Source organism: Dipteris shenzhenensis, chromosome 20 (assembly GCF_047967505.1).
Source record: "Dipteris shenzhenensis isolate YYH24624 ecotype China chromosome 20, Dip_SZ_1.0, whole genome shotgun sequence".
In the NCBI taxonomy this organism is placed as follows: Eukaryota; Viridiplantae; Streptophyta; class Polypodiopsida; order Gleicheniales; family Dipteridaceae; genus Dipteris; species Dipteris shenzhenensis.
Window position 1 is genome coordinate 4,125,776 of NC_141615.1, and position 12,025 is coordinate 4,137,800.

At 43.5% G+C, this 12,025-nt stretch overlaps 1 protein-coding gene across 11 annotated transcripts in view; it reads right to left on the reverse strand.

Moving 5' to 3' along the window:
- LOC147889147 (uncharacterized) overlaps positions 1 to 10,643 on the reverse strand; it is a 63,004-nt gene extending 52,361 nt beyond the window's left edge. For 7 of the 11 annotated variants that reach the window (XR_015542867.1, XR_015542866.1, XM_087391338.1 and 4 more), the window contains exons 1-4: positions 10,254 to 10,643; positions 10,034 to 10,168; positions 9,345 to 9,805; positions 9,038 to 9,209 (exon numbers count right to left, since the gene is read on the reverse strand). Coding sequence is in view for 9 of the 11 variants with exons in the window: in XM_087391338.1 (XP_087247464.1) it covers positions 9,038 to 9,209; positions 9,345 to 9,805; positions 10,034 to 10,168; positions 10,254 to 10,444 (959 nt within the window). In the remaining 2 variants the exon portion in view is untranslated. Of the gene's footprint in view, positions 1 to 9,037; positions 9,210 to 9,344; positions 9,806 to 9,998; positions 10,169 to 10,253 lie in introns of those variants that run through there. The other 4 variants (XM_087391341.1, XM_087391340.1, XM_087391345.1 and 1 more) reach the window with 4 other exon arrangements.
- Positions 10,644 to 12,025: the final 1,382 nt, after the last annotated feature.

Sequence of the window (12,025 nt, forward strand, 5' to 3'; positions counted from 1 at the left end):
GCAGACAAGCAGCAAGCCCACATTCTAGACAAAGCATCGGCAACCACATTTTCTTTCCCCTTCCTGTACTCAATTTCAAAATCGTAAGACTGGACTACAGCCAACCACCTCTTCTACTTCATGGACAAACTGCGCAAGGAAGTACTTGAGTGTCATATGATCCGTCTTAACCTTAATCCTGCTACCGTACAGGTAGTGGTGCCATTTCTCGAAAGCATATAGTATGGCCAGCATTTCCTAATCATAAATATGATAGTCCAATTCCTTGGCTGTAAATTTTCTGCTCTCGAAAGAGCTATAACTCCATGTTGTTGTCTGAGAACAGCCCCTAGTCCTTTGCCACTTGCATCCGTCTCTACAATGAAAGGGCGTGAAAAATCAGGGCACAAGGCTATGTCTCAAGGCCCCTCTCACCTCAGCTATGTCTCAAGGCATGTTTGAGGTCCTCAAAACTGAGTTGTGCTTCTCCTGACCATTCGAAAACATCTTTTTTCAACAAGTCAGTGAGAGGGGCTGCCCCCTTGGCAAAATGTAGTATAATTGTAGAAAGAAGCCAGATCCAAAAAGCCTTTGAGTTGGGTGGGATTTTGCGGCTGTGGCCAGTCCCTTATGCATTTTACCTTGGTTGGATCCACCCCAATTCCATCCTTGCTCACAATGCGGCCAAGATATTCAACCTCTTCTGCCATGAAGGTGCATTTGCTGGCTTTAGCATAAAGCTGATGCAATCTCAAGATTTCCAGGACTTGTTTGACATGTCAAATATGTTCCTACTTGTCCTTGCTATATAGATGACATCCTCATCAAAAAAAACCATCACATATTTGTAAAGAAGAGGCTGCAAAATCTTATTCATGAGTGCCTGGAAAGTAGCCGGTGCATTGGTCAATCGAAAAGGCATAACTTTGAACTCGTATAAACCTCTTTCTGTGCGAAAGGCTGTCTTGTGCTCATCTCCTTCTCTCATTCTGATTTGATGGTAGCCTGACCTCAAATCAATCTTAGTGAAAAATCGAGCACCCTTGAGTTCATCTAACAGGACATCTATCCTTGTTCTTAATAGTAGCCTTATTCAAGTCTCTATAGTCAATGCACATGCTGTATGAACTCTCTTTCTTATTCACCAGGAGCAGTAGGGATGCAAAAGGAGATGCCTATGGAAGTGCGGGATGAGATGCCCTTTCCTCAGTATGTGAGCCTTAAGCATGAGGATGCCCGACATTCTGGTGGGTACAATAAGCAGTATGCAGCCAAGGATGTGAGAGATAAGCTCTCAGTGCATAAGTTTAAAGGGGACACTCGCACTCCCAATGAGTTGAAGGAGTGGCTCACGAAGCTCAAAGACTATTTCCGCTTCTACCCCAAGTCTGAGGAGGAGTGCATCATTTTTGCAGGTATGCATATGCAGGACTATACACATGGTAGTGATACATGAGGGATTCGCCTCCGAGACCAACCACCTGGAGGGGTTTCAAAGAATTGATGGTCACTACATTCGTATCCCCACTCATCTTGGATCAGTAATGGGCTCAATTCTCTGCCTTGTCGCAAACCAGTACTGTCCAAGAGTATTTGCAACGTTTCTAGAGGCTTTCCATGTTTGTGCAGGACGTTTTTGAAAAGGGGAAGCTGTTGTGTTTCATCCAGGTATTAATTCCTTCTCTGGCTGCAGATGTGAAGGCACATAACCCTCAAACTATTGAGAGGGCAGCCGAGCTGGCAGAGGTATTTGAGCCGAAATATTCCAGCAAGTATAAGAGTGGAACGGACAGCATACATGGTGCTGCATATGTCATGTGCATGGTGTACCTAGGGTTGGATAGCAAGTGAACGTGGGTTGCGGGATAGCATGGGGCTGGATGGCTATATTTAGCCGAGATTGCTATATATAGAGATTGATTCATATATAGTATATTCTTAGCATTGTGCTATCTATAGCATGTTTCCTTCTATATAGAGGGAGGGCCAGTGCTATTGTGTAGTTCAATTGAGCGCTCCATGGATGGGGCTTGGACCCAGGCCGGGACTCTGGCCATCTACATGGCGGATGGTAGGTGGTGTATCGAAGGTCCTCTCGACACGCTCAGGTGGTATGGGACGCCTGGGTTAGATATGGGCCTATGGATGAGTTGAGCTGTAGCCCACGTGCTCGGGGGTGGTTGGAAGGATCAAAGCACCTACACTATGATTCTGGTTCGAGATTCTAGGTCAGGGATAGGGTCAGATCATGCGGGGTCATATCAAAGCCATCCTATCACAATTGAATTCAACGCGAAGTATGCAGAAAAGATGTCTTCTAGGTATGTTTTTTAAAATTGCTCTGGCAAATCTGAATTTCCGCTCATGTATGGGCTGAATCGTTGGCTGATGATGCGTGCTCATGATTGGGAGAGTTGTGGAAGAAAGACGTCCATAGGCTGTGTGCTCACTCTTGGTTGATACATGCTTGGAAATCGAGATTCCCTGAGAAGGGTAGGCGATGAGAAGACTTGATGTATCAGCAAGAGATATGAGTATGTGTTGTTTCTGACCTATAACTTCCCACTCTTGGATTGTTGATGTGATTGGCTGTGTTGGGAAGAGTGGGCTGGTTAGGGAAAGAATTCGCTCTAGGTCTCAAGGATGAGATTCCTACCCTAGAGACCTAGATTTGTTGCAGTTGAGAAGTAGGAGGAAAGAGAGGGCGTTCGTAAGCCAGAGAACAGCTTGTCTAGAAAATTCGGGCATCAGAGACAGGGGCGATATGATTGGGGCAAGCGCTTGGCTTTGGGAAGGAGTGTATGGCCTGATTTTAGCATGTTTTGGCTATTTTTGGCTGGCTGGAGAAAAGCGGGACCAAATCTATTAAAAGCGAGACTGTTTTTTGGTCAAACAAGCAGGTTGTTTTTTTTGTTTTTCTCTAGCAAGGAAAGCACTTGCTCTAAATCAAGCACCCACCCTAAATTCGCCTAGCTTTTGATGGCCCTTCCTGGCTATTTATATACCCGGGATTCCTCTCTCTTTCTCACTTCAGCGCATGAAGGCGAATTTCCCACCCTCTTTCTCTCTGAGATCAACCTATCGGATTCCACCATCTTTCTTGCTGTCCTCTACCCACCTTCCTTGATTCCACGCAGCACCAGATTCTCTTTTGCGTCAGGCTACGAGAGATGGATTCCTTGATGGATGAACTCTGGGCAGCTCACTACTATAAAACCCCTCAGTACCAGAAATATATTGAAGAAGGCTCGTGCTGTTCTAAATGTAGACAGCTTGTTTTAGAGTCTTTATACCGCTTCCCAGTTATTGAGAAGCGATGAAGTTGAAATCCTCAGTTTTGACCAACACCCAATTATTTTTTGCTCGACTGGATCTTTTTTTTTTTTTTTGGCAAAAAGAGACTTCTATTAAGTATTAAAGAAAACCGTTAGAGCAAGCTCCATACAGGATACATCATGCAATGCATGAAAAGCTCAAGAGCCAAAAAGTCAACTGGATCTTTTGAACCACTCTTGTTTTGATTTGTAACTAAGTGGCATTTATAATTTGATTGGTTTTTTCAAATTATATGATGTGTACTTTTGTTACATATATCTTGAAGTTTTTTCGATATATGGTACATTGAGGATGCCTAAGACTTTGTTACATCTTAAACTCGACTTAACTAAGACAATTGGATTTCCCTTTCTCGAATCTTGGTGCCTAGATTCCTGTTTTGAAGTTTTGATCTCGATGTTATTGTCAGGTATGACGTTTCTTCGAGTTACCATTTGAACATATGAAGGTTCTTATTGATTAGACCAGGATGAGTCTTATTGGATACCTTCTTTAAATCATGTCCAAAGGCGGGGTCACTCTGATTCTCACTCTTTTTGCCCGAGGTCATGGATAGTCAAGATTCAAGAGTTGTTAGGGATGCTACCTGCTTGTTTTCTTCTTTGACCTATTGGTTGGGGTATTGTAACACAAGGGGGTGATATAATCACATTAAGAAAAGGATTGAGAATGAATTTGCCACCCTAATTCAATGTGGGATCATCTGAGTTGAAGAGGGATTGGCTACCCTCATTCACTCATATTGTCCACTGAGGTTTTTATTTGCAGTATACTTTGGTGGTATGGGACACTAAGGTATGTTACATTTAAGATTCTCTAATGTGGTGGTATAATCCAGCGTGAAATAATACCCAAGGACCTTTAGGGTGAAGTACAAGTAGGCTGAATTGAATTGGGGGCAACCTGATTAGATTTTTTACGAGGACTGACTAAGATTCTTTACCCTGAGAGAAACCACATATTTTTTGGGTTCAACCCTAGAGCTCCATAGTCTAGACTCAATCTCAGGGAGGGTTAACACGTCTCTTCAAATGATGGTCTGTCAATGTCTTGTTTGGAACTTGGTGTTCTAGATAAGAGATCCTAAGAACTGGATGATCTTGTGATAGGAGCGGTTTATTGTGCACAAGTTTATACAGGATATTCGATAGTGGATCTTATTTTAAGAGATCTCGGATTGTATATTTCCGTAGTCTTTGGATCACATAGAATGTTACTCCTATGATGGTTGACTATATACATGTCTAGAATAGTACCATTGACTGGATATAGCCAACTGAATTTTAACTCATGTAAGGGCATTCCAAGGATAGATCAGGGGACCATATCTTTGGTTAGAATTTTGCCCATTGATACTTCCATGAAGGTTCTTCCATCATGAGTTATGAACAGATACAAGGGTATTCCATTGGGGGATTTTCTGAATACTAAGTAATTCAAGAAATTAGGGTTGATAGAAATTACAACCCAGACATTGACCTCGAGGGGCTCAATTGATGGGGTTGTTTGAACAAAGATTCCTCGATCTCAACCTAAGATTTTGAGTTCAAGTATACTCAATAGATAGAATCGTTTACCTTGATTTTGAGTTCAACCTAAGATTTTGAGTTCAAGTATACTCAATAGATAGAATCAAGTATACTCAATAGATCGAACAATGATTCCTTGATCTCAACCTAAGATTTTGAGTTCAAGTATAAGGTTGATAGAATCATTTACCTTGAGGTACAAATTTTACCATGCTTGTGTACGGGATATGTCAACGGAACTAACTATGTGGATTCAGGCGTTACTTGATTTCTCGAGGAAAATACTCGACGATACGTAACCTTGTTTAGATTGAGAGATTTACTTTCCTTGAGTTGGTTATCAAGGATTGTGGCTTTGGCCTTAGATTATCTTTGATTTGAATCTCATGGAAAGTATAGCACACTCAAACTGATAGTCAGAGTATAGTTATTGGCATTGACTCCTCTTCACAGAGAGTTTTCGGGTTTTCTAGTGAGCTCATGAGTGAGTTCTTAGAGGAAGGGGAGTATGTCATGTGCATGGTGTACCTACGGTTGGATAGCAGGTGAACGTAGGTTACGGGATAGCATGGGGCTGGATGGCTATATTTAGCCGAGATTGCTATATATAGAGATTGATTCATATATAGTGCTCGCTTTATATGAATGGAGCTATTCATAGCATTGTGTTATCTATAGCGGGTTTCCTTCTATATAGAGGGAGGGCCAGTGCTATTGTGCAGTTCAGTTGAGCGCTCCTCAACTGATGGATGGGGCTTGGACCCAAGCCGAGACTCTGGCCATCTACATGGCGGATCATAGGTGGTGTATCAAAGGTCTTCTGGACGGGCTCAAGTGGTACGGGACGGCTGAGTTAGATACGGGCCTATGGATGAGTCAAGCTGTAGCCCACGTGCTCGGGGGTGGTCGGGAGGATTGAGGCACCTGCGCTATGATTCTGATTGGATTGAGGACGAGTTTCTAGGTCAGTGATAGGGTCAGATCCTGCAGGGTCGTGTCAGCATATGAGCCTGAGAAGAGGACTGACCTCTTTCCCAGCTGCCCTATAACCCAAAACCAGATCCAAGCACGCTCACGGGTGCAACACTGAATGCATGCATACCCAAACGTCGGCCCAGCCTGCGTAGAAGCAAGAAACTGTGAGCCAAAAGGTGGCTTGGTATCTGTCAAGGAAGTGCTCTGCGGCACAGAAAAAGCATCACCCAAATCAATGTAATCCCGTGCTAGGGTACATGCTCATAGGCACGGCGTGCATCAGCCATCAACCCTCTGCGTGGGCCCGACAACTTATCATGGCTATCTGACTGATCCCCATGCTGGGGTGCGGGCTGCTTACCCTTATCCTACATAGCAATGGCAGATGTGATATGCAGACGAATCTGTTGTCCCATCTGGGCAAGAGCGGTATCTTGCATAGCCATGGCTGTGGTTGCTGGCTGAACTCTTGTCCTATTATCTATATGGAAAGCATCTTGGAGCATAGAGGAAAGGGCATCCAAAAATTGTGTCTACGCTGCTTGCGCTTCCTAGGATGCAGGAGAGAGAGGCTAAGTGGAAGGAGCCTCTATACCACCAGTGGATGCAAGGAACTTGCTCATACTGAGCAGCCTCATCACTGTCATGTAATATATCACGAGGAACACGCTTCGATGGCATGGTGACCGGCCCTAGAGAGAGGAGCTCGAATGTAGGCAAAGAGAAATAGATAGCAATTCCTTGCTGTAATGAACACCTGAGATAGTGTGTAGAAACACGAAAATATCGATGGAGAGGCTCTGGAGAAAGGTCATCGAAGAAGCTTCGAAACAGGGCCCAAATGAGCCAAAATAGGCTTGTGGAAAGCACCTAAAAGAGGCTGGAAATTTTTAAGTTTTTGCCTCTTTTTTTTTCTTCTTTGGGGGGTGGAGGGGTCCCCTAAGTCACCTAGGACATTTAGGATTCCTAACCTAGGATAGCTAAGGCACTTAAGACAAAAGTTTAGTTGAACCTAGCCCAACCTAACAAGTAACCTAGCCCTAGTTAGCTTGACTTAACCTAACCTAACTAACTTGACCCAAGTTCACTAAACCTAATCTAGCCAAAACTAACTACCCACTAACTAAACTAGCCCTTGTTACTGCAAGGCCTGGCCACGGGCGGCGACGGGCGGCGGCAAGGACGTTGCAAGGGCAGATACGTGGTGGAGAGAATGAAAGGCGATGAGCACGTGACCCGCGATGGCTGGCGGGCATGGCGTGGATGAGCAGCAGCGGTGGCACGAACGCGCCTCACAATCACATATGGGCTCACGTGGCTCACAGACAGCAGCGGTGGACAGAAGGCAAAGGGTCTTCAGTCCATAAGGCAAACGGCTGCAGACATAAGACCTTGACCAGAAGAGGCGGAATTGGGTGCCTTCATCGATTTGGGAGAGCGATGTGGCTGAGGCTCAGTGAAACAGAGATTTTTGCTGGTGAACCTCACATCACTAACTCTGAACCCCTTAGATACTACGTTCCACAAGCAGCTCGATTTGCTTCACACTGAGGCGTACTTGTGGCGATTTATTACAAGAGCCTGCTAGAAGCTCTGCATCACATCGAGGCATTCCATATGCTGTTAAAACGGAAAGGGTGATGTCTAGCTTCTTCAACTGCTGTAGGATGGTGTTCCTTTGGTCTTGCTGTAGCTATACAGTGTTGTTGTCGTCATAGTACTGCTAGCAGCTCCAGAGATTCACCTTGGAATGAGAAGCAAGGCTCAAGGTCCTAGGAAGGTGCTCTGATACCAATGCAATTAAGGGGATAAGGGCTGAATTGGTGAAGGCCATAGATGGCAAGACAGGGGGAAGAGGAGAGGGGAGAAGGAGGAGGAGAGAGAGAGAGAGAGAGAGAGAGAGAGAGATTGGGAGAGAGCATGTAGGCAGAGCACGTAGGAGGAAGGAGGTGGGCATAATAGGATTAGATGTCACATCAAAAGGTGCTACAATGAGTGGTGGATGGAGACTTATATAGTCCCTCCACATGTCCCACCTAAAATCCCCCTAAAGGGCCTCTAAATTAGCCCATTTTCCCCCTTCATTACACGAGCCTATTTCAACTCCCATGGAGCCAAGGTTGAAGCTGTACATGCATGATGCAGGTAAACCTTTTGATGCTATTGTACATAGTCAAGCTGTTACATGCCTTATTCATCTCTGCACCTGCCTAGATATTTAACTCAATGTATTCCAGTTGGGCAGGCATATGCACAGAATTTGGTAGGCCATAAAGTGCATTTTCAGATATTTGCAGGGTACTTAGTCTCTCCATTGGTTCTATGACAGGGGGGTTGACTCTGGCTTACATGGTTTCAGTGATTCAAATTGGGCTATACCAGACCTTCTAGCATAAAAACTGTTTCTTTATGTGCAGTCCATGCATTTCTTGGTTGAGCAAGAAACAATCCACTGTGGCAAAATCATCTTGTGAAGCTAAGTACAGAGCAACCTTCACAACTACAGTTGAATGTGTGTGGCTTAGGAGATTGATGGCAGATCTTTAATGGTGGTATCCAGCCATCTACTCCCAACTTGCTGGCAATCATAGTGCTATTGTGGTGGCACGGAATCCTGTGTATCATGCATGCACAAAACACAATGTGACATTTAAGGCAATGGTAGCATAATGGTTTACAGATTCGGTGAGACAGGGCAGTTGAAAGTATTAACTCTGCAAACGATCCAAATACGAGGAGATAGGAAATGTGTCACGATATCATTGGGCAATGCCATCCACGAATAATGAGGTGTCTCGCAATCTGCGCCATAATGATCCCTTTGCCACTTCAACCACCAAGTGACAGCCTTGCCTGTAAGATGAGTCGTCTTCGTGGGCACTACTAAGAAGTAACTCTCAAATTGGTTCAGCTAAAGGTTCAGTTTTGCCATCATACCGCCTTGCCTGTAAGATGCATCAATACAAGGATGCACTGCTAGTAGTCTTCGTGGGCACTACTAAGAAGTAACTCTCAAATTGGTTGAGCTAAAGGTTCAGTTTTGCCATCATACCGTAAAAATTCCTAAGAAATGACAATTCAGCCGGCGAGCTGCTGCCAGCAAGGCAGTGATGCCATGGGCTGTAGATGCCCATGACATATATCCCTCTTTGCAAGGCCAAGAATAAGAAAATTTGCTCATAAAAATAGACTTGAACACACTCATGAAGCCACAGTACTTGATAAAAGGCAGAAGCTTTGCTCCGAGTTTTGTTGCTTTCTCAACAGCTACATCTTCTGCTGATTTTTTCCCATCCCATATTTGTTCATCTTCCTCTTCTTCACTTGAGTCTTTGTAGTAATCATCCAATTCATTTTCGTCGTCCTCTTCTGCCTCCTCCTCATCAGAACCTAAATCACAATTATAATCATATAGCTGCTGCTATGAAAAGTCTTGACATTATCATAAAAAACATATCACTCGCATTCGTGACCAAGGATAAAGGACAAAGACACCTCTTCTAAACCACAAAGACCCCAACGTACCTTGCAAATAGTCAAGTTGGCCTGTCTTCACAAACTTTGCAGCCCTCTTTTGCAGCAACGCTTCTTCTGTCTGATTTGCAGTTAAACTTCCACCATCAGTATGAGAACCATCCAGAGAACATGTGTCAGGCTTTCTATTCCCGGCCAAGGTGTTAAGGTCCTCATTTTCTCTGAATAAGATATCGACCTTTTCTGGTTGCTTGAGGAGAGATCTGGACTCCATGCCATCACTACCCTCAGAGCTGCTAAGTCTCTCTGATCTTGCTGATCCATTGGCAAGTTTCATTGCACACGAGGAAAAAGCATGAGAGGCCAAATTTAAGTCCTTAGTAGTTGCCGCTCCTTCAACACTGGACACTGCATTGCCTTTCCCTTGGACAATTGTTCCCATTTCTCGGTTGGCCAGAAGTCGGGCAACAGCTTTATATCCCCGTCTTCTGACAATATTGGCAAGATCCTCCCTGATTAAAAAAACTCTCAGCGTTCCAGTTTGCCACATGAACAACAGCGAAAAGCAAGATGCAACTCGTGCAGCTTCAGTGGTAAGCACGGTTCGTTAATATCTAAAATTTCATACAAAGTTGTAAAGAATACGTGTCGAGTGAACATGCAAACACGAAAGAGAGAGGTAGTCCCTCAAAGCTTTTAACTTACGGAGTGGACAGGCAGGCGGAGGTCTTTGCGCACACCTGCCACGATTGGAAAGCTCCTTTGTTGAAGGAACCTGGTCAAGGGGAAGCCCTGCAGATGAGAGGAAGAGCTGAAGTTCTCTGCGAAATTCCGCATCGCTTTTAGGAGCTCTGGTAGACCTGTGCTTCTTTGTTCTGTCACAAAGTTTAGATATAAATGTTGACACAACTCCAAGGAATAAACAATAACATATCAACGGTAGAAAGGTGGGAGGAAAACCTGCCATCTGATTCCGAATTTGTACAGAGGACGCGGACATTGTATGAGCTTGGCGGTTGTTGAACAAGTACTCGGACCGGATTCAAGCAATCTCTTCTGTAGCAAATCTGGATCGAAAAGAGATCCCCGCTCACGCAAGCTTGAGACTGACACCTCCAACTAGTCTCGAACGTGAGAATGTGGGAGGCCATAAGAGGAAGCTTCAAATAGCTATCCCCTCGCTGAACACCCGCTATTAAGCCGACTGACTCTGGTTAACCCACCCTCCACAATCGTTGCAACTGAGTTCGGAAGTGCTTTCGAGCACGTCGTCAGCACTGCCCTTTTTGGTTATTTTCGAAGAAAATCTATACAAATATCTTTTGAATTTACAATGTTCTCAGCAGCAAAACTGTTGTGGTCGGAGAGGTAGAATAGCAAAGAATGATTTGAAGTGTATTTTGGTTGTCTTTACAATGTTCTCATCCCCAAAAGTGTTGTGGTTGGAGAGTAGAATAGCAAAGACTAATTTGAAGTGTCTTTGATATTGTTGAGTGAGTAACTTGTCTAAAGTACGACATTTCTGTGTAGAGGCTTGTGAAGAAGATTTAGCTTGTTCCTAAATATCGACACAAGGCATTTTATTTTTTTTAAGTTAGATGTAATGTTAACCACGATCAATTGTTGTTAGTAGATTAATTTTGTAATGTGAGTGTGAATGCATGCAGAGAAGGAAAGTAACCATCCAAAAGTCCTCTTACCGATGCTTGAGTAGCTGCTTTTTGGTTTGTTGCACTTTCGTGATGAAAATTCATTGCAACTTTTACCATAGAATATTGGAGAACATTTTTGTGAAGTCATAGGTTTCTCCTGTAAAAACAAAGTGAAAGTAAGTTGACTTGGCTTTGACCTTTTGTTGGGCAGATAACGTAGTTATTTACATTAGCGTAAATATGATTAAGAAGAATTGAATAAGCTATACCATTGGATGAGACCGAAGCGCAGCTTGATTGGAATCTGTAAGCGAAGATTGAAGTGCAGGTGCAGCTGCTGTTTGCTTTGTGTTTTTTGCAGGTTGCATAATGTGGAGAGATCTGTATTTCATGTCTGTCTGCATGTTGAAATCATGAAGAGGAAATCGTGGAGTATATGTTGGCATATGATAGGCAAGGTAGATGGGAACATGATCAGTCCAATATGCTGATGTGGTTCCTGATACACTGTCTTGTAAATAAGTGTTTGTCCATATGTGGTCCAGTTGCAAGTTATAGATTGTTGTTGATTGTTTGAATGCAACTTTCATGTTAAAGTTGTCCATGAGCGCTTGTAATTGTAGCTGTTCTAGGCTAGAGCTTTTAGCATATCTATATTGAAGTCACCAAGCACGATAGTTGGGCATGTTGGTGGTGAGAGTATTAGAAGTTGTTGCAATTCATGTAGATATGATTCAGTGTTTTTTATTGGGGAGTGGTATGTTGCAATAATGAATGTGCAGAGTTTCATGTGCATGGATTGACATGTATTGCAATGAATTCGTTTTTGTTTGCTATATTTATTTCAGTGGTTTGGACCGTCAGAGTTTCGTGTGCATGGATTGACATGTATTGCAATGAATTCGTTTTTGTTTGCTATATTTATTTCAGTGGTTTGGACCATCAGAGTTTTATCGTACAAAATGATAGTGCCCATGCAATTGTTTTCTGATATTGTGTTGTAACACGATTGATCAATGTAGAGTGATGGATCATAGGTTCTTGTTTCATTTAGGCAAAGTATATCTGATGCTTGTAAGT